Genomic DNA, 21,969 nt, shown 5'->3' on the forward strand with positions numbered 1-21,969 from the left:
TCTCAGTGAACTCTTAACTGAAATGTGAATAAGAGACTCGCATTCATTTTAAAAATTACGTTTAATATATTAAATTCTAATTTTAAAAATTTATATACACATTCAATAGAATATACAATGTTAATGTAATGTGTTGCATCGAAAAAGAAAATAACTTCTCTTTTCTATACATAGAATTTCTTTTTGAATAATATTAAAAACTCTCCTCATTTTTACTTCACTTTTAAATACACTTGTATATAATTCACTTTCTCGTATTTCTTCTCTCTCAATCCTTTCTCGCTCGCTCTTTTCTAGATAATAAATTACATTACAGTTAAGCAATATATATATATATGTATATAATCGTTATTATAGAAACTTTTACAAAATATAATTGATTTTTTTGTCCGGACGAGCGACTATTTTGCCCGCCGGAGTTTTTCTCTTCCATTTCAAGAACAACTATTTAGATGCATAGTTTATATTTTCATTTCTCTCCTCCTCTTTAAACTCTTTTTTAAATAATTAAATTTGTTCACTTTATCGCCTTGTCGGCAGTTTCGTTACAAAAATCCAACACTTTTTCCTTTTGGGGCCAACCAGCCAGCTGGCAATTGGGTCTCTCGAGGCACTTCAAGTTTCTCTTTTTTTCTCATTTGTAATCCTTACAAGATATTCAGCAAAAATATTCTTTATCTACCTATCACGTTTTCCCCTTGTTTCTCCTCCAATTTCTTTTAATTTCATTTCATATCTTTTCTCTCTCACCTAATCTTAAATAGAACATTAATTAAAAAAAGACACTACAAATAATCCACTGTTATAATAAGATAAAAATAGTTTGAAGAACAAAAAAGTAGCACCAATTCCGATTTTTCCACGTTTCCCAACAATTCGCAAGATTTTTTTTCCCTTATTTCCACCTGTTTTTTTTATTTGTTTCTCTCTTTCTCAAGAACTAAAATCATCCCATCCCGAGAAGAATTGCTAATTGTTCCCCCGCCCATTAAGCAAAATAATACCAGAGAAGAAGTTCAGCGAAGGAAGGCATCTCGATCCTCGAGATATTGTCATACGTAGACAGGTCCAAGATCATCATTGCCATCCACGATGATTTTGGTGTTGTTGTCGTCGAAAAACCTCCGGAAGGTGAACTCGAAGAAGCCATGAAAGGGCTTTCCCGTGTCCGAGAACTCATCACTCCTGCCCGAATCCAGCGATGAGTTTCTCAATTTGCCCGGATCAACGGGATCAAAGTTGGACGTGTCCGTGGGATGCTCAATTTTGGGAATATACGGCGCTGGTTGCTCCCTTAGATTCTTACTAAAGTCAATGGACTTGAAGAACGGATGTGCCTTCACTTCATCAGCATTTTTGCCCAATCTCCGATCGGGCGATGAACACAATTTCAGGATCATGTCTGTCGCCTCGCGGGACAACTTTGCCTGAAGTGGAATATGCAGTGTCGTCTCCCAATTTATCACCTGCAACACACACACAAAGAGGACAACAAGGAGACAGTTTGTATGATAATTGCAATCACTTCATTCATTATCACTCACCTTGTGCTGCGTCTCCCCGGGAGTGTTGGCCAAAAATGGCGGCTGACCCACGAGCATCTCATACAGGATCACGCCTACACTCCACCAGTCACACAGCTGAGTGTAGCCGCTCCTCTCGAGCACTTCCGGGGCGATGTAATTTGGTGTACCGACTAGGGAATGTGCTAAGCCACGCTGATGCGCTCGTTGTCGTCTGCAAACAAAACAACTTGTTGAAACTCGAGAAATCAGAAATTGTGCTTTCTTCACTCTCACCGTTCCAGCACTGATGGTCTCGTGACTTCTCCATTCTCTTCCCAGGGCTCCATTGAGTCCTGCCTCGCGTGTTCTCCTGTTGTGAAAAGAAAAAGACGTGCAAAATAAGTATTATTTTGCATCCAAAATACCTCAGCAGAAAGATTCTCTCACCATTCTTCTGATAATACTTGGAGTCATGCGTCCACCGGAAACCCGTGCACAGTCCGAAATCCGTGAGTTTTATGTGACCATCACGATCAATGAGAATATTATCGGGTTTGATGTCCCTGAAAGACAAAATTTTCACACATTGCAATTAAAAACTTCTTCATAACACTCTAAATGATGTTTTATTTACCTGTGAATGAATCCCATTTTATGGACACTTTCCACAGCACACGTGAGTTCTGCTATGTAGAATCTCGCCAGAGGCTCCTCAAAGATCTCCTTCTTGATCAGCAGAGACATCAAGTCACCACCTGGAAGACACACACACATAAGAATCTCAACTAACCACACATCCTCGCCTTCGGTGAATTACCTGGAATATAATCCATGACGAAGTAGAGATTGTCCTCATCCTGGAAGCTGTAGTACAGCTTCACGACCCAGTCATTGTCCGCCTCCGCCAGGATATCCCGTTCCGCCTTCACATGTGCCACTTGATTCCTCTTGAGAACGTCCGCCTTGCGTAACGTCTTCATGGCATACAAATGATTGGTCGTGTCAATTTTCCTCACCAGACTCACCTCACCGAATGCACCCACACCAATATCCTTAATCTTCAAGAACATCGTCTTGTCCATCTTCGCCCTCTTCAGCCTAATGTAATTGGACTCCTTTTGGCACAGCATCCGTCGCATCTGAGTCTGACTCTGGGTGGTGAGGCCCATCTTCAGCATCTCTCGCTCCAGCTGATTCCGCCGATAGATTCTCGCCTTGTAGGACTTCAGCACATTCTCAATGTGCTGCTCCATGAAGAACTTGAAGGCCTGCGGTGAGTAGTGTCGTATCCTGAACTCCTTCCTCTCCGCCTCCTTCTCTTTCGACACATTCTTCCGCACCGGAATCGGCGAGTGATGCTTAATCTTCTTGCACGGACCCGTCTCACCAGCTCCACGATTCGATGCGCCCTGTCCGGTGGCCACCGACGAGGCGCTCTTCTTGTCAATCCCATTCACTTTGGCCACACTGGAGGACGCTGTCGGTGGCAGAGGTGGCGTCGTGGCGAGATTCCCCCCATTCTTCAGACTACTGGGAGACTCGGCCGGGGAATTCCTGGAGGTTGTGGTGTTGGCAGTTGAGTAGGGTGGCGGCGGTGGTAAATTGCGCGTCTGCTGGGCGGTGAGGAAAGCCTGAATGGTGCTGGCGTAGGATGGAGGCTCCGTGGTCGGCACCACCGGCTGCGGTGTCACACTCCCATTCACCGCGGGCGGTGTGGAAGGTGTCGAGACGGGGGGCTTGGGCGCAGCCACCGTGACTGGAGATGGTGGTGTGGCCTGAGATTTCTGGTGAATACTGGACGCATACGAGGGCGGTGCCACCGTCGTGGCGATGCATGGCGTGGCAGGAGCCGCTGGAGCGATGGCCGTCTGCAGTACAGGCTTCTGCACTTGCGTCGACTTCACCGACTGCATGATTATGGGCGGCTGGGTTTTCGTCTGACGAGTTCCCCAGGCGGGCAGAGGGATGGGCCGCGGCATTCCGGCCGCATGCGGGGGTGTCACTGCCGCCTGTGAGACAGTGATGGGACTAGGTGAGCCCGCCGACGTGGCCGAGTAGATCCCCGAGCTGGGACTCTTGCGGTAATCCGTCGTTGTGCTGGACTGCGTGGGACTCTGGCGACTCTGGATGGACGCCGTGTAGCTGGGCGGCGGCGGAGGAGCGCCCGCCGAGATGATGGGATACGGCGGCGGTGGCTCTCCCGAATTCCCACCACTCTGATACAGGCTTAGCGCTTGCATCTGCTGTGACAACTGCTGCTGCGCCTGTGGCCCATTCTGCACAATCATCGGCTGCCTCGGATGTGTCCCCACAGCACTCACCGGCGACGTCCCTCTGGCCGGACTCTGCGACGGCAGCGGCACTGTCCTCTGTGTGGGATTCGTCGCCGGCGACATGCGCTTGAACAACTGCTGGAAGTTCGTCACGGGCACCGGAGGCGGAGTGGGTGGTGTTGAGGAGCACCGGGGCGGTGGCAGCGGTGGGGCATCGCTGAAGCTTGACGGGCACGGCGATGGGGAGTATTGTCCCGTGCTGGCGCGACTGCTCACCTGAATGATCTGCTGGTGCGAGTGAGGACTATCCGATCGTGAACTGCCCGCACCCGAATCGAGTGCCGGACTATTTCGGTTGTATTGGAGCGCTTGTGACAGTTCACGCTCGATGCTGTGCTTCCGCATCAACTTCGTGGCCAATGGTGCTGGCACTTTCGACGACGGTGGAGCACTATGTCCATTGATTGGCGACTCCGGAGAGGATGTAGGCTTCGTGGCGGCAAACAGGAGGCCATCCGGACGCCCAGAAGCCTGCTTTAGTGCATTCAATGCTTGTTCCTGCAACAGAAATGAAAAACAATATTCAGCACTTTTCCTTTTTTTCTCTCTCTCCTCACGGCGGCTGTTGGCAAAATAGAGTCTCCTTGAGCGAATAAAGTGTGAAGAATGTGCATTCTTGACATTCCTCACATCCTCCCTTTGATCCCCGGAGGCGTTTCTCTTGTGATCTCCATCATGTTTCTCTATTTGTTGGCTATTAACATGTATTTTTTCCACCTTCATCGTCCATTATCAAATGAAGTCTCTCCCTCTCACGCGCAATTCCCCCGGATTTGGCTGTATATAATGTATACCCATTGCCGGCGATGGGGGGACGAGATCACCAGAGAGACGCTCTTGCTGGTGTAATTGCCTCCGCGAGATGCCTTTTAGTGCGATCTCACACCACACGAGGAGAAGGCAAAGCGATACAAAAAAAACAGCCACACAGCAACAACACACTGTCGAGATTCTACAAGAATCTTTTGCGCTCTTTCCCCTTTTTCGTCATTTTTTCACCCTCCTCCTTGTGTGTGCATGCTAAAGCCATCGTCTTTGGGATGCAACCAGTTTTCATATGAGGCGCGCATGTGAGAATTCCTCCAGCAATCCTCAACGCGTCACTGGGATCGTCGTCCAGCAAGAAAGTTCCTCCACATTCAACAGATATTCTCTCATTCTCTCTCCTTTCCTCCGTTTCACCCCCTTCCATTCATTCCATTTTATATGTGGCTCAATGTGCTTCTTCTCCTCAATCTCTCTCTCCCTCTCTTGTGCCTTTTATTTCCCTCCGTTTCACCTTGCTTCTTTTTTTTCATCTTTGCTGCTTCTTGATCTTCTTCTTATACTCCCTTTTCCGAACTCATCTCTAACTATTCTTATTGCATTACTTTATAAATTCTTACGTTGCCCCATTCCTCCTTGTCCCCACATCCCTCCCACCGAACCCACCTCGCCGCGGGCCAACTTTTTTCCATTCTGCTCGCGTTTCGCGCGAAGAATTGCAACATCACACAGGCGACTCGTGTGAAGGACGAAGTCTCTCTGTCTTGTGGGCCACACAAAACAGAGGGATTGACCGTTTTGCTCATTTGTTTGTTTCTTGTCTTCCCTCTCTCTGTGGTTCTTTATTCTTTTACGTGCGCGCGCGCGCGCCAAATTTCATCTTGCTTGTCGTCCTTCCAATGACGATCACTTCTTCTTTTCTGCACTGTCTTTTTTTTTCCTCCAGCATCGTCTTCTTCCCACCACCAAAACCACACACACAAGCACACACATGACGATGATCTCTTCATGATCTGGCGTGCGATCGCGAACAGAGGAAAATTATCTTAACATTATTTAAGGCCTCTTGATTTTCTCATTTTCTCCCTTGTCACCTCACCGTTGCCTCAACTGGATATTAAAATACCCTCCCGCCTGTCCCTCCTCCTCGTCGTCATCCCAACTCCCCGCGTCGTGTTTCCCTTTATTTTTACTCCGCCATCCTCTCCTTGCGTTGTCTCACTCTCATGAGCTTCCAGTGTCGCATGTAAAGCATATTATTATATCTGTAAATATTATAGGTAGTTGTCAAGGTAGAGAAGTTGATAGTCCATGGCGCCATTTCACATTCCATGCCAACAAACAACACTAAAAGTCTCCAGCAAGACCCAGAAGCAACAGTAAAAAAGAGATCTTCAGCAGTCGCCCATTTGGAGTGAGAGGGAGATTAAAGATTGCCTTTTGTTTGCAGCAATCGTCAAACTTGCGGCCACATGGCGCACAATTGCAGTAAAAAGGCGAGAGACTCAAAGGGAATGTGCATTCTGGTGCTCACCTCACTGTAGCCGGCATTGATTAAATTAGTCAATTGTTGACACATGAGAATGTCTCTTTCTCGTTCGGCCAGATTTTGATGATTTGTCACCTGTTGCTGGCCCAATTGTGGTGTAGTTGATCCATCTTGTGTCATCTGAGCAGCACAGCACAGAGAAGAAAAAAAACAAGCACAACAGAAGAAAGTCATGAGAAAGAGATTGCAGAAGAACATAATCATCAATAAATATATTTCCTCTCTATACGCGCACCAGTGCAAAAATGAGGCAGAAAGAAGCGCGTACGATCGCGATCTTCATATGATCTCTCAATGTCAATTGATTACATTTTATCTTCGTCTTATTGATACTTTGAAATGAGACTTGAGGGATATAATGGCTTTTAATCTGTGGAAAGAATCTCTGTTTTCTTTTTTTTCATCCATCCTCTCTCCCTCTCTCACACACATCTCTTCTCTATCATCTTTTCTTATGGTATGGAAACACCTTTTACAGTAGCAAGAAATGTGCAATTATTTAAATTTCTCTCTCTCCTTCTCCCTCACACACGCGCACTTCTTATAAATGATTCTGATCTCGAGATTATTTCACTGTATGCCTCAGATATATATTCCTCCAATAAATTCTCAATTGCCACAAAAGGCAGAGAGAAAGAGAAACTGGCGAGGAGGGCAAAAACAGACTCTCCTCCTCCTCCTCCTGACACTTATATTTAAGCTGGGATAATAATTGGTTTGCGCAGAAGAAACATTTTTGTTCGCATTACCTGCGATCCATTGGTGATATGCACAAATTTGCATAGATCTTTCCTGATTTGCTCCAATGCATTTGTCGCATATTCCGACAATCGCGCCGATGACGGTGTCTTTCCGCCGGATGAATTCATCCTTATTGTCGTAGTTTGTCATATCATATCACAAAAGATCCCACCGCACAATTTTTCACCAATTTCCCCACCTACAATTTTCCACACGTGGACACGCACACACACAACAACAGTTTCAAAAAAAGAGAAAATAAATGTTCTTTTCAAAAAAGAAATGTCCACTATAATCACTGGCTTAATTAAATTAATTGGAGATGGAGAAGACCAGAGGCACTGAGAAAAATATTCCAAATATTTCTCCTCCGTTCGCTTCCTTATCAAATTCCACAGTCAATCTTCTCCCTCGATGCAAATTGCTGAAATTCCAAAACTCTGCCAGGCACTTTTATCCAGATCTCCGGACGAGAGAAAATCCTTCAGTGATCACCGGAGGCCAACTTGATCATCGTCTCCACTGTCTCGGCTGATGCTTCTGCAAGAGGAGTGAGAGAAGGAAAAATGTGGCATGAGATAAAAAGTATGGTAAAAAAAAAATACATGTTGAGAGAACAAAATATATACTAGAGAAGAGACATTAGTAAAATTGTTTTTTAATGGAATTCCTGCACCTGTCTTCCTCTTCTTTTTGCCCTCACGTCCACCCCACATTTTTTTATTGTTTCTCTCCGCTTCTTCCTGGCCTCTTCACCGTCGTCTCCCTCTTTCTGTCTCACTCAATCGTCTCCCTTGTGTTGTGTGTGCCTTAATAACCAATAAACCAATTTATATTTTCCTTCTCCCGCCACAAAATTGATGTTCTCTCTCTTCACATTTGACTCCACTGAATTCCTCACGCCAGCAATTTTCCCGCCTTTCTTCCAAATATTGCTGGAAAATCCCCCTCATTCAGAGAATTCCTCAAAATTTCACTGTTATTACAAAATTCCCCCATTTTCGTTTTATATCACTATCAAGTCTTGATAACTTTTTTTTTCTCCCTCTCGTGCATTTTTTACACTTTAATACAAACGCACCAATTCAAGCAACTCAAGCAAAAAGTCACGCAAATTTGGGTGTTTCTCTTGGTCAGAGTAAACATAAAGTGTAGATTAGATTTTCCAGTGAAATTCAGTTAGAGTAAGATATTTCCAATGAAATCATCCACATCAAAGCAAAACGAGAATTTCAATTCTCTGGAATTTTTGCCATCGAATTTTTATAAACTGTACACAATCATTATCTGTCTTCACTGAGAATAAAATAATTGCCATTGATCTCAACTCGCTCTCTTCTCTGGAAGTGATTTGACAGATCCTCTTTTTGCATGCCTAATTGACGGGTGACAGAGAAAGAGTGAGCCAGATGCCGATGCGTGGGTGATGAAGTGAGATGAGCAGTGTTGGATTAAAGAGACATGGAATATTTTGTGTGTGCGATCAAAAAGGGAGAGAGCGAGAGAGAGAGAGCAATGACGGAGGCTAAGGTGGAGGTGAAGATCTCCATGACAAAAAAAACGTCTCGTGTGCGCACTTTTGCCTCTCTATTTCTCTCGCTCTCCTACTTGGAATCTCTTTCGGTATTTCATCTCTCACGCATTTGGCATTCCACTGAGGAATTTTCAAAATTTCACCCAACCATCTCACTCACTCCATCGCAATTGTCTATTCCACTGCCAAAACCACTATGTCATCTCGCTTCTCCCCATCACACTCCACCGCTCTCTCTCTCTATCTCTCTCTCTCTTCCCCTCTGGCTCCTTATTCATATTCTCTCTATTTAATCCCAAAATGTCTCTTCTCTCCCCACCCCCTCGCACTCCTGCCTCCCCCTCATCCTACCCTCCCGCACACACTCTACGCTCGCATGGGAATTTCAAAAATACCACGCACACACACACACAACGTCAAATTACACGCAAATAAAATATAATATAAATTCCATTGCTTCGGAAAAGAAGGTCTTTCCTCTTCTTCTTATTTCGTATGCAACACCACTAGTCATCCCGCTCACGCCCCCATCTGCCTCCTTCTCTCAGTCAAATTCTTTTCGGCTCTTTCGCGTAATTTTTTCTCCTTCTCTCCACGATATTCAGCTTCTTTTGATGAGATTTCGTGAATTCCATCTGCCTTTTTTCGTTATGCATTCTTTGTTCCTTCAAAAAGATATCTGCAAGCGCGTTAACAAAAGTAATTACTTTCTGCATTCTTCAAATAATAACCGCACTTTGGAATCTAACCAATAAATTTTAAGAAAAAAAAAACAATTTCAAAGCATTCCAGATGAGAACTTTAATTTCATTTAATCATAACCAATAAAAAAAAGACAAGAGTACATCTTATCTCACTACTGTTTTACATTTAATTATATGGTATACGAAAATTGCCATTTGCTGTCGGGAAATAAAATTTAATCACTTTTCAATAGTGAGAAAAACTAGTCTAATCAGTCTAATAGATAATAATCAATTTTACTACTATGCTTTTCCTGTTCTCAAAGAAATCTTATTAATTCTACATCATCAAACAACAACGAATTAATGACGAAGATAACTAGGTTTTCTTCTCGCAATTCAAAGTGCAAATGATTCAACCAAATACAGATTAGCACATGTCATTGTGTTCCATCATACAAAAAATTGATAAAATTGATATAAGATGGAAATTTTTACAGCGATTAGCACGATGAGCACCTTTTCCCCATGTGATTCACATGGAAAATGATCCGACAATAGGCGCGTGAAAGAGGGAAATGCCAATACACTCGGTGTTTAAGAATTTTGAGAAAAATCTTCCAATAGTTATTCTCACTCATTTCCCTCTGCTATCATCATATGCTCTCTCTCTATCTCTCTTTCCCTGTTTTCCCCGCGTGAAAATCCCCTTCCTCGTACTGACATATGGCAAACACATGGTTTGTTCAAATATTTGATGGAATTTAATGCACACATGCGGCAGAAAAAAGTAAAACTCATCCTCTCAATTGAGGAAAATCTTCGATGGTGATGAAATGCGTATAGAGAGAGTGAATCACACAGTGAGGAATTTCACGCTTTGATTTTCCACACAGCACAAACACAGACAACCATTGAGAAAATGCACGGAAAAGTGTATTTATGATTATTTAATATACCCATTTTTTTTCTTTTCTGTTTCAAGATGAAAACAACACACACTTTTTTCTCGTTCAATAGAGCACACCACAATCAATTAAACAAAATGAAGAGGCAATGATAGATGGAAAAAAAAGAAAATTATCACGCGAGCAAGGGAGAGGGCAGATGTACATGAAAAATGTGTGCGTGAAATATTTTAGGAATTATTCGCTCTACACTCCCCATCTCACTCCCACCCAACTGTCATCCAGTGGGTGGAAGTGAGAGCGACAGCAACTCGGCGAGAGAGAAATTTTTAACATATTTCTCATACATTGTCATTTTTTCTCTCAGTGTTTTTCTCGCTGAATTCCTCTTCTCGCTCACTCACAGAAAGAATTTCACGGTGTGAGGAAAATTCAAAAAATTCCTACACCGAGCGAGAGAGAGAGAGAGTGAATAAGGTGAAATATATGTGAGAAAAATTCTTTTATTTTCTGTGATTCTCTGCCAAAATCTCACAGAGGAATTCATCTCGACTTGTGACGGAGAGACGAAAAAATGACTTTTCAATAAATTTCACATATTGTTATTCTCCTTCTTTCTCACAGTTTTTTTTCCTCTTCTTCTTCTCACACATTTACAGGAAAATTTTTGCACAAATTACACAAAGTGCGAGTAAACAGAAAAATTGTGAGCTCAAAAAATATCCGCACAGGCACACAAAAAAAAGTTGGAGAGCATGAAAAAATGCGCTACGTGAAATTCCTAAAATATTTACACAAATAATTACGTCAAAAATTCCTTCGAAGCCCCCGCGCCATTTCGCACAAGAACCCAAAGAGAGATGTTCCTTGTGATATTTATTTATTAGATGATTTATTTGTTTGCAATCAACCCACAACTTCTTGTTTATTTATTTTCTATTGAGCATTCCCGCTCTTCATTGCAAATCGCGACGATTCCTTCTCAAATAACCTGAAGACTGTCAATGTTTAAGACTCTAGCTATACAATGTCGATGAAAAATTAATACATATTTTTTGCCTTGTGTTTCATCACAAAGAGAGACGTGACTTTTTCATGATTCTTTCCCTGATTTTTCAGGAAAGATGATCTTCATATGAAATAAATAAAGAACAACATTTTCCACGCCTCTAGTCAATAGTAAATTAAATTCTATTGCGATTTCAATCTAATCAGCTGAGCTGCCTAATATTCTTGCATGTCGAAAGGAATTCCTAATTGAGAAATTCATGGAAAAAGTCATCAAAGCTACTGACTCATCAAAATAGCCAATTAATCAATCATCAATTGACGATGAAAATTAGGAATTCTTCCATCTGCTTGCTAACTCTGCGATCTTGGACACCTCCTACTGAGGACAACGCGTTCCTCAATTCCGAAATGAAACATCTGATAAAACTAATATGACTATGCGAATCTTCCATTATTTGATTTTGTGTGATTTCATGCAAAAATATCTGTGGAAATATTTAATAAAAGAGGAGATAAACTGTTTTGTGTGCATGTTTGACATTTTCACAGACTTTTTGTCGCATTTATTTATCTTTTTCGCCTCTTTTCTCACTCTCCTCTCATCGGTCACATATTTTACCGTCACACACACGGGCTCTTCTTCTTCGTGTTGGGGGCTCTTCTTTTGCTCTTGCTCCTCTTCCAAAAGTAGAAGAAGCAAGAGCAAAAAATGCAATGAAAAAAGAGAATGGTCTCAAAGATTCCCTCTCTTACTCTCTCTCTCTCTCTCTGTCGCTCTTGCAAAAAGTCATACACCAAACTCTACTGACTATGTGTGACTGATGAATTGGCCCATGCTCCTGGCCACATTCCACAGCCAGTGCTGCCCAACAGTGGCCAGAAGGGATGGCAGAACAGCTAGTTGACTAACCTTGTCTCCTCGTGTCATGGGTGTCTCCTTGGGAAATCCACACATTTCACTCGTGATGGTGAGCTCTCTTCACTTGTTGCCTGTCCCTCGGCTCCTCGGCAGACCCCCAACTCCGCAGAGGAAATATTCTAAAATTAGGCACCTCCTCGGCTGTGCAAAATTTCGCCTTGTTGATAAATTTCACACACACACTTTTTTGCCACTCTCCACGCCTCTCTGCCTTTCTCCACGGCGACCCGTGGAGTCCGTGTGGGGATCCGTGAGACTCCACGGTCCGGAAACGTCACTGAAGAAGGTTAAGAATTCCAAATGGTGGACTTTCAGCCACACACTCACAATTCCTCCACTCAAGCACTCCTCACTCAACTCTTAGGCACTTCCTGAAGGCACTACAGGCAGTCGGGATGTCTCCCCTCGTCTCCAAATCAGGTAGACTGCGCCCCTCTGTCGTGGGAGCCCGCAGAAAGACAGTGACACTCTCTGAACTCAGGCCTGTCAAAAATCACTTTTCCTCCTCATTCTCTGCCACAATCGCACGCGCCAGAGGGTGAAATTCCACACAAATCGCGAGCACAGACGCCCCTGCAGGGGCTCCAGGTGTCACAGGGCACTTTCACGGTGGCGCAGCGCCCCAGAGAATGGATTCTCTCTCGGCCAGCAATCCTTGGAGTGTGGTTGAAAAATGTAGTTGAGAAACTTTTGTGGGGTCACTCGCTCTCTCTCTTTTCGGCACACACTCTGCAGTAGGCTATGTGATGCACTCTCCGTCCCGCTCAGCGAGCCTCTATGTAGTGCGAGCGAGAGGTGACGAGGAGAAAAAGAATTTGGGAAAAAAAGATCACTTTGGCCACAGTTTTCACGGTGCAGCGCACGCTATCTTCACACTAAGCACTTGTTCACGCACGCGGGGGTGTCTTGGGCATCACACGGAGTACTTTGCATGCGCTTTTGGGGTGATTTTCTGGCCAAAAATCCACCTTCACACCAACAACAACAAAGAAGTCGCCGCCATGTTGGCATAGGGCATTCAGCGCCACTGTCGCCACTCTCCACCACTTCGGGCCCCTTCGGCTCCGCCGGACATTCCACGGTTGTCAAACCGCGGCGAACGGCGGCAAAGCGCCGCAGTTGGCGTCACTGCGCCAGATTCCAAGATGGCCGTGTAAAGTTTGTACTTTTCTGGAGTGATTGTAAAATTTTTTGTCATTTTGTCAATTGTGTGGTGTGTTTTCGCTGGATTTCCCATCGCCATCGTGAGCTCGAGAGTCCGTGCAAGAAGGGGCAATCGCAAAACTGTACCCAGTGTTGCTCTATAGCGAGGTGTTGGCGTGTGAAAAAATGTTTTCCTAACGCGAAAACAGAGCAGGTTGGTTTTTTGCCTCTTTTTCCCTTTTGCCTCCTCTTTCTCCACGCAAAATTGCCCAATTGCACTCATTCAGCCCCTGTTTATCGCTTTTCACCCAGCATTGTTGGCGCTAATGAGGGACTTTTATGCGTTTATGACTTTACGATGGGCCCGGAAGAAGAAAGGCCCGTGGTAATCGGTTTTGTGGTCAGGGAGAGTGACCCTGAAGGATTCTCTGGCCATAAAGGTGTTGTCTCTCGTCTCACGCACTCCGTGTGGTCTTCACGCTGTCAAGACAATGCGGCAAACTGACCTATAATCCCACACCCTCACCATATAATTATCGATTGCAGTGGCAGCGAGTTATTACATATTTTTCGGGCTTGTGCTTCTCTTTGCAGGGAGACTCCAGCAAGTCTGAGAGATTGTCTTATGGCTGCAGCCAGTGCGGGTGTAAAGGGCCAAGGAGGGCCCCTGACCGGTAGTGGAGGCGCCCCCGGAAAGGGCCAAATGCTGCAACGCCAGATCCATTGTCATTCCCAGACCCAGGATCCCTCACCAACCTGGGTGCGTCTCATCACGAGCGGCGACATCATCTACGTGAGGTACACACATAATGTCGAAATCTCTTCTTTGACGCAACATCCAGAGGGTCGTCCCTTTAACGCAACATCTTTCTGAGAAACAATACCATCTCTACCTGCCGTCCATGATTTACAGATGTTCGCCTTTTGTTGGCCTGCTGTGCAGGACGGAAAAGGGAGAGCATAAATCTCCGAAGAAAGTCAATTCTTGAGGGTATTTTGCCCTAAACACATTCAATCTGCATCTTCTCTCTCCGGAGGGAGTCAAAAAAACGGACATTATGCATGGAAACTTGCGCAATTGGGGAATTTTCCCAATTGGATTTGTTTTCTGAGAATCCTATTAGACAACCACACTTATCAGACGATTAGACACTGATTGGATTATGGAAGTTGCAGAAATAACTTTTTTTTTAAATATCATGCTAATTGAGTCGGAGATTTTCGTTAATGTCTTGCTAATGAATCTTTTTTTTCTTTTTCTTTACTCCATTTCCAGTCCCAGCGGAGAAGCGCTTAAATCCATTGAACAGGTGAAAGAATACCTCTTGCGGCCAGGCACGTGTAAATGTGGTCTGCCATGTCCTTTACGTCCTGACTTGTACTTCAACTTTGACCCCAAGTCGCAGTGTCATCTGGAGACGATGCCTCGGATTCCTGGCGCTTGTCTTCATCAGGCTCGTTTGCGACAGGAGGTGGATGTGAAGACACACTATCAGGGCGTGAGTGGATCTTTTCCCATGGACAACAAGTTGTCCAATTTGACACTGTCTAGAGCGCCTCCGTGGCGCAAATCAGCCCCGGTGAATCAGGAATTTGAGAGAGTTCCACCATTGCATCCGCAACAGAGAGATAATAATCAGCCGCCGTGGCAGGAGGAGAAGCGATTGCAGCGCACCAGGAATGTGGCGAATGCGTCTGCGGCGAAGAAGAGGCCCAACTTCAAGGACGATCCCACAGGATATCTCGATCATCAGACAGCAATTCTGCACAGTTCCATCTTGAATGTGCACAGTCCTGATTTGAGTCAGTTTGATGCGCAGCAAGAGGAGATTCCGGAGCCTCAGACGACGCTAAAGAGGCAAATTGTGAGGCAGCAAGTGCCACAGATGATCCAGATGGATGGTCAGATGATGATTCAGCAGTCTGGCCAGAAGATCGTGATAAATGATCAAATCCCAGGACAAACGGTGACGCATTTGCCCAATGGAATGGTGCAAATTCACCAGAATACTGCCGATGGGAGTCTCGGGAAGATGGTGAGGAAGGAGACACTGATCTGTGCTGCCAGTCAGGAGAGTCCAGTGTCATCGAGTACGGCATTTTATGGGAGTGAGAACACTGGAACATCACCGTCGGAACTAAGACAACCCGTCCAGGGTGGAATGATAACCACTAGCAATGATATGCCCAGTAGTTCTTCACCAGAATTGTATCCTCGTGCTGTTGCCTCGGGTCACACAGTGGCCAAGAACACGATAACGTCGGTGTTGGCGGGAAAAGCTGCCACGACGACGTGTACGAGTCAAGTGGGTCGTCTGGAGACAACGGCTCCGCAGTTTATCAGCACAGCACCTGGTCAAAGCTATGCTGGAGGGCAAATTCAGCAGAATCAGTTAATCATGACGTCTTCGGGGCAGTTTTTGGTGATGCCGACAAATCAGGGTGGGCAGCAGAGCGCCCCCAAAGTGGTGATAAACAATCCTCATGTGGTGAACACGGGACAGCAGATAGTCAATGGGAGTCTGCTGTCGGGGAATATTGAGATTGTCAATGGGCAGGAGCAGACGTCGACCAGGACGACGGGTAATGTGGTGATTCAGGGTGGACAGAATCTCATTCCAGCCGGACAGAATATCATCTCGAATGCTGGAAATTCGTTTATTGTGAATTCCGGCACGGCTGGCCAGGTGCAGTCGGTGATCTTGAACAATTCTAATATGATACCCGCGGGCGGGATGTCACCGGCCACGGGGAAGGTCATCCAGAATGGTGGAAGTGTGAATCAGCTGATAAACAATGGCACAATGGTGCTGAACACGCTGCCTAGTGGCTTTGTGGTGCAGCAGCCGGCACAGAACTTCGCCACGTCCACTGTGGCGCTGGATGGGGGCGTGGTGGATACGACTGGGGCCACGACGTATCTGCAGCAGCGGACGGTGCTGCTGTCGCCGTCAGAGGTGAAGCGGAAGGTGAAGAAGAGGAAGAGTATGAGTAGTCCACAGAATGTCTCACCGCAGATTTCGCCGCAGTTGCAGATGGTGGGGGCGCCACACTATACGGCCGCTCAGCAGCCGCCGTATCAGATTGGTGGTCAGCTATCGCAACTCACCATTGTGCCGGCTGGAAAGGGTGCCACGACAAGTGCCCCGGCGCCCCAGCAGCAGATCATTGTCCATCAGAATGGGCAGACAATTCTGCAACCGGTGAATCTCATTGGGCAGCAACTGCTCGTGCCGGCGGGTCTGGTGGTGACGCCGGCGCCCACAGAGACGCTCCTTCAGATCCAAAACATGCCGCAGAATCTCATCACGCCACCACAACAGATGGTCTTGCGGGCGCCAAGTCCGCAGGGTGGAAAGGCCTTCCTCAGTCCCAATTCTGCTGCACAGCAGTTTATAGTGTCTGGCAATGGGCAGGTGAGTCCTCTGGGACAGATTTACAGCACCCCAGCGGCTGGTACGATGGGGCTCATGGTGCCGCAAACGAGTCAGAATCAGACATTCGTGCAGCAGAATACAACGATTGTTCAGCAGCAGACGACACTGCTGGGCGCCAATGGGCAGAAGCAGTCCATGGATATGGAGGAGCAACACCAGGCGCTGCAGGGCACCTCCTCGCCTCCCGACACCACCACCTACAGCCCGCAGAGTCCCGATCGTCCGGCCAGCGAGCGCAGTGTGGAGAGTGACAGCAACATGGTGAGTCAATTATGGATTGCACGTGCTGCTGAGCATACAAATTAGATTATCATTGGCATTCAGTCGCTCACTGAGTCATTTGGTAATCAAATGTTTGCTGTAAATGGTCTGTTTTTTTTTCTTTATCTGTGAGAGCTTTTTCTGGTATTCAGAGATAAAGAGTGGCGGATCATTTCAAGCGTCACATATCTAATTATGCAATATTTTCTGAACATAAAAAAAAATATGGTTTCTCAATTTCAGGTGCAGTGCGTGTCGAGTTCAGAGCCAGACTCGATGATTTCGCCAATGGTGGATGGAATGGAGAGTCAGCTGGGCCATCATCATCATCAACATCATCAGCATCAGGAGTTCAGAAGTACTATTTTCAATGGTTGATTGCGAAGGAGAAGCGCTCTTCTTCTCAAGAAAACATTTTATATTGATTTATCTTAGCTCTTTCATCGTGTCTTTAGTTTTTGATTTGATGAGTGTGTTGAAGAGAGATGGTTAAGAGTGGAATGCCTCATGGGATTCTTTTTAGGTGGGCAGCAGAATTTCCAGCAGCACCAGCATGTCTTTAAGCCATCTGATGCGAAGGTGAGACGCCTCCAGAGTTCATCGATTGGCATCCCAGTTTATCGAAATCCATCCAAGATGAAGATGAGTGATTTAAGTGGTGAGTTTGATGGCTTTTCTCACATGGTGAAAAGTGTGATTGACTCAATTGGATTTTATCTTATGATTTTCAGGTCATCCTCAGTGACGTGGCCAGGAAATATATAATTTATATATATTTGATAAATAGAATCTTTGTGGAATGAGGAAAGATTTAAAAAAAAAAGATTTAACTTTTTAAATTGTAAAATAATGTACAAAATGTTTTATCTTAACACTTTTTTCTTTGGCTTTTCTGGTAGGAATTGTGGAAGTTTATTTCTAAAGGAGAAACTTCGCGGTTTTCTTTTTGTAATGTTTTTAGTGCTGAGTAAAAACATTTGAGCATAATTAGGAGTTGTTGTAACATTTTTTATATCAATTTCTTTTACTGTTTAATGGTATAAACAGGCGCAGATGATAAGAAATTCGAGATCAAGTAGATGTAAAACTACACTGGCTTAGATTTTTCCAAGTAACACATAGGACATATTTATAAAACAAGAGAGAGAGAGAGAAAGTAACATTTGTCATTTTTTCTATTACAATGAAACATTTATAGAAATAGTTTGTACAAATTATTTTATAAAGAAGAAAAACGCGAGAGAGAGAGAAAAAAAACACTCAGAAGAAAGTTGAGAGCACGCAAAAAAGAACGACAATAACACAGAAAAAATCAAAAGGAAAAAAAGATGATACAAAATGGATAAGAAAAAAAAGAGAAGAGCAAAAATAGAAACCAAAGAAAATTCTTACAGAATGAATGAAAAAATGACCCAATTGTTAAATGTGGTTAATAAGAAATGGAAAGAAGCATCACATTTTCTACAATTTCTTTTTCAAAATGCTTGCAAACACTCGGAAAAATTGTAGATTTTAGCATTAACTACAATAGGTAAATATGTTACACTTGCCATAAATTAAAAGAATAAATAGTTTGCAAAGAAAAAAATAAAACGTGTTCTTTTTTAATAGAAAATATCCTCTTTATTTCTCACTTTTTTTTAATGTATGCTACATTTTACAAAATCCGATTTATGCCATCAGATACGGGTTTGTTGAAAACTAAAACACTCTCTTTTTTTTATAAGCTAAAAAATATTACTTTTCTCTAACCTCAACTAAGAGCTCCTTCGGAGGATTCAACCAAAAAAAGGCAAATTAAATTATAACTTGTTTTTTTTTTATTTTAAAAATATTAACTATAAATCGATATTCTCGTGTGGGGATTAGAAATGTTTTTTCATCTTTATTTTAAAATTGAGCGGTAAAGGGAAAAATGTTTCATTTTCTTGTTCATTTATCAAAGAAGGGTGCATCTTATTCTATAATTTTGCTTCATCCTTCAATCTCATCTTCTATGAATAATAATTGCAACAATATTTTAAGAGTTGTGTTTCACCTCTTTTTTTTCCTCATATATCAATAAGAAATACAATAAGTTTACCTTTTAAAACACTATCTTCACGTTTTCTTTCATCTCTTATCATATTTTTTCCCCTCCTCTATTCTCAACTCTGAAACCGCAACAAATAATTTAGAGACTTTTGGACATTTTTGTTTTCCTGGAACTTCATTACTAGCGATTTCTTCTCTCGCCTCATTACTAATGTGTATAAAATATTATTATTATTCTTTCTCTACTACAATCCCTCCACTGAGACGCGCGCATCAAGTGAAAAATAATGGATAAACCACAAAAAAATTACAACTGAAAGAAAGATTTTGGTTGCTCTGTCCAAAGCCCAATTCTCGGGACGATTTTCCCCGGGGAGCCTTTCGGGTGTGTCGCCTAGATTCACTTCTCATCACCTTTGTCACCGTCGCCGTAGAATTTTGGCTGCAACACAGAAGAAGAGAATGCAAAGTGAGGTGAAAAATCAACCTTGCAGAACGCTTTTCCCATCATTTCCTCTCCCACGCCAATAATACATATTAAAACAATGACTCGCTCTCACGCTTTCCCATCAAAACACACACACACAGAGAGGCTCAAACTCACCTCATCGTGTGTCTCCTTCTGCTCCTCATCATCGTCAGAATCATCCTCGGCGGAGCTGTCTTGAGTGTTGTTATTGGACTTGGCATTGGCGGCAGCATTTGGACCGGCATTGGGGGCCGTGGCGCCCTTTATCTGCTCTGTCTTCGTGTGGCTCAGCGTGTCATAGCAGTACAGGCACACACGCACCGGCTTTGAGCTCTGGTGTGGCAGCAGGAACTTCTTCGAGGAGCACGGACCGCACACCACAGCTCCACAATTCCTACAGTGATGCTGAAGCGATAGGGAAGATGTTAATCTTATTTTCCGTATATGCAATTGATATACTCACCCTTCGCACGATCATAGTGAATTGGGTCTTCTTGCAGTGCATGCAGATCGCCGCCTCATTGTCCGGCACCCAAACGGCAGCATGATTCACCACTGGCTTCTTGCCACCTGCAAAAGAGACAAGCATTGTGTGTGACTTCTCTCCCCCTTATATATCACAACGTTACGCTCCGCCACATCGCACAACACTCACTCTTACGGAGAAGATCGTCGATGCACTTATTAATGTGCGCCATCCACTCCTGCTTCTCCGTGCTGGTGGCCGCGTACACGGCAAATGATTTTGTTGTGGTCCTAATTAGCCATCCATTCTGATATTCTGCAACAACAGCATGAGATTGAGAGGATAAGGAGTTTGAGAAGAATATTTCCGCCAAGATGAGGAGGAAATGAATCATTATCACCACGACTATCTTGCGCCAAACTGTGTTTGCTTACAATCTTCTTCAGTGGCAATTTCATAAAACGCTCTCGCCGCGTCAGATTTGCAGTAAAAATAGCACTTTTGAGGTACACACAAGTGAGAAAAAAGTGGTTTTCCGAGATATTTTATGACTTTCTCGTTCAAGCAATTAAGGGAAATAACTATTTACTAACCGTAGAACATTCCGTTCATTTATCGTAATAATAATATTAATGATGAGAAATTTGCATACTTCTCATTGATTAGTGAAATTGGTTAGAATCTTTCTCTCACATTGCATTGCATTAAAGAGATTTTTTTTAAAAACTGCCACATTTGCAAAGATATTTCAAGAAGTTAATTTACTAGTTAGTCTCAAAAAGACTCTCATGAGATATTTTATCACACTTTATCAGTATTTGTCAGCATTTGTAAACAATTTGTCAACAATTCTATAGACGTAAATTGACCCAGTTCTCTATTTTCCACTCACAATCTCCAAAGCTTCACGTGGAATTCATTAGAAAAGAATGTAACGGGCAAAGAGTTCATCAACAATTCACCGCCAGCTGCGATGGAGTCTCGTGATTAACTCAAAATGGGCATTGCTATAGATAAAATCCCATCACAACTCACGTGCATTGTCTTCGAGTCCCTGAAGTTGCACCTCCTCTAGAGGGATAATATGCTGTTTGTTGTATTTCTTCTTTCCAATCACAATATTCCCGTACACAAGGATGTCGTTGAAGAGGAAGAATTGCCTGGACTTTGCCCTCTTGCGGCACATCTTCGTGAGGACACCCTCGCCGACCAGGACGCGCCCCGGGATGGCCAGAGGCTGTCCTGAGCTGCCGAAGCAGCTCTCCACCATGGCTATTCGCCTGGCATTGGCCTCACTGTTCACTGCAAGACAATTTCAGACAACACAAAAAAAAGCCAACGTTAATTGAATTACAAGCTCACTCCGGAGAAACTTTCTCCTCTATTCTCTTGGCTGCCACAAAGAAAGCCTCTCCACGGGGATTGTTTTTCTACGCGCCAATGCAACTGTGCACAGATGAGATAAAGTGGAAAAGTGGTGAGCCTTGAGCCCTTCCGCATCAGGATTCCGCTTCCCATTCCCGCGATTACCACTCTCTCTCTCGCCACATTAGTCAGCCAAAAGGCGGGTGATTCATTCCCATTTCTCAACAATTCTTTATCACCATCATTCCAGTCAACTGCAACCCCTCGCGTCGCCACTGTTTCCAGGCAATCGCAGATGTCACGGACGACCTCTGGGGCACTTCGGGCAGCGCTTGGGGGCACTTTGGGGCCACTTTCACCTCCCCGGACACCCAGAAACCATCGAAATGAAGCCACTGCACGGCAATAGGCACGCATTCCACCCACCAAATGACCACCTGTCTCCGACAATTCATGCCTATTGTTCCGCAGTGTTGTTCTGCAGAGGAATCACATTGCGGGTGCCCCCCTCGCGCTCCGCCAGAGACATTCTGACCCTGGCCGAAGAGACACTTGAGGTTGGGCAGAGGCGCAAAATAGAACACACCATTTCGCCCACTTTCAATGCCATTTCCACCGCAATTCCGACACACACCACTTCTCCACCATCCCATCCACGATTTCCACTCTAGCTACACACAGTTTTGGCAGAATTTCTACAGGATTTTTGGATTTTTATGAGTAAAGAAAAATTCCTACCGAGTCTGTCGACCATGTTTTTGACGTCACTGTTTTTCTGCCTGTCAGCCGTGCGCGACATCTGTGGCGGAGCACTGAAGCAATTGGCCACTCGCCACAATTCGCCTC

General features: G+C 44.3%; 3 protein-coding genes across 4 annotated transcripts; 1 reads left to right on the forward strand and 2 right to left on the reverse strand.

Annotated features, from left to right (window-relative positions):
- Positions 1 to 492: 492 nt before the first annotated feature.
- On the reverse strand, positions 493 to 12,961 carry LOC132258241 (serine/threonine-protein kinase Warts). 2 transcript variants are annotated; one of them, XM_059755455.1, is made up of 9 exons: positions 11,940 to 12,961; positions 6,902 to 7,433; positions 6,138 to 6,272; positions 2,323 to 4,336; positions 2,140 to 2,260; positions 1,953 to 2,068; positions 1,800 to 1,875; positions 1,545 to 1,737; positions 493 to 1,466 (listed from the first exon to the last, which is right to left on the reverse strand). In XM_059755455.1, exons 2-9 carry the CDS (start codon positions 7,019 to 7,021, stop codon positions 1,053 to 1,055), a joined length of 3,189 nt encoding a protein of 1,062 aa, XP_059611438.1. In that variant the 5' UTR covers positions 7,022 to 7,433; positions 11,940 to 12,961; the 3' UTR covers positions 493 to 1,052. The 2 variants fall into 2 exon arrangements, with proteins under 2 accessions (XP_059611438.1, XP_059611439.1); XM_059755456.1 differs by lacking the exon at positions 6,138 to 6,272.
- Positions 12,962 to 13,089: 128 nt separating this feature from the next.
- On the forward strand, positions 13,090 to 18,024 carry LOC132257740 (uncharacterized). Its single transcript, XM_059754769.1, has 6 exons — positions 13,090 to 13,305; positions 13,686 to 13,889; positions 14,368 to 16,789; positions 17,033 to 17,147; positions 17,313 to 17,447; positions 17,521 to 18,024. The coding sequence occupies exons 2-6, from the start codon at positions 13,717 to 13,719 to the stop codon at positions 17,532 to 17,534; spliced, it is 2,859 nt and encodes a 952-aa protein (XP_059610752.1). The 5' UTR covers positions 13,090 to 13,305; positions 13,686 to 13,716; the 3' UTR covers positions 17,535 to 18,024.
- Positions 18,025 to 18,913: 889 nt separating this feature from the next.
- On the reverse strand, positions 18,914 to 21,898 carry LOC132257741 (pleckstrin homology domain-containing family F member 1 homolog). Its single transcript, XM_059754770.1, has 6 exons — positions 21,862 to 21,898; positions 20,794 to 21,060; positions 19,948 to 20,073; positions 19,756 to 19,862; positions 19,428 to 19,697; positions 18,914 to 19,265 (listed from the first exon to the last, which is right to left on the reverse strand). The coding sequence occupies exons 1-6, from the start codon at positions 21,875 to 21,877 to the stop codon at positions 19,224 to 19,226; spliced, it is 828 nt and encodes a 275-aa protein (XP_059610753.1). The 5' UTR covers positions 21,878 to 21,898; the 3' UTR covers positions 18,914 to 19,223.
- Positions 21,899 to 21,969: the final 71 nt, after the last annotated feature.

The sequence above is a fragment of the Phlebotomus argentipes genome, unplaced genomic scaffold (genome assembly GCF_947086385.1).
Source record: "Phlebotomus argentipes unplaced genomic scaffold, Phlebotomus argentipes genome assembly scaffold_4, whole genome shotgun sequence".
NCBI lineage: Eukaryota > Metazoa > Arthropoda > Insecta > Diptera > Psychodidae > Phlebotomus > Phlebotomus argentipes.

Bases quoted from the DNA above. Each gene is read 5' to 3' on its own strand.
- LOC132258241 (XM_059755455.1), bottom strand. From the start codon at position 7,021: ATGAATTCATCCGGCGGAAAGACACCGTCATCGGCGCGATTGTCGGAA. The intron at 2,069-2,139 runs GTAAATAAAACA...TTTGTCTTTCAG, and splicing joins AAAATGGGATTCATTCACAG to GGACATCAAACCCGATAATA. The intron at 1,467-1,544 runs GTGAGTGATAAT...TGTGTGTTGCAG, and splicing joins CCGGGGAGACGCAGCACAAG to GTGATAAATTGGGAGACGAC.
- LOC132257740 (XM_059754769.1), top strand. From the start codon at position 13,717: ATGGCTGCAGCCAGTGCGGGTGTAAAGGGCCAAGGAGGGCCCCTGACC. The intron at 13,890-14,367 runs GTACACACATAA...CTCCATTTCCAG, and splicing joins GGCGACATCATCTACGTGAG to TCCCAGCGGAGAAGCGCTTA. The intron at 16,790-17,032 runs GTGAGTCAATTA...TCTCAATTTCAG, and splicing joins TGGAGAGTGACAGCAACATG to GTGCAGTGCGTGTCGAGTTC.
- LOC132257741 (XM_059754770.1), bottom strand. The intron at 20,074-20,793 runs GTGAGTTGTGAT...CTGTTGTTGCAG, and splicing joins GGGACTCGAAGACAATGCAC to AATATCAGAATGGATGGCTA. The intron at 19,266-19,427 runs GTGAGTTTGAGC...TCTGTGTTGCAG, and splicing joins AGAAGGAGACACACGATGAG to CCAAAATTCTACGGCGACGG.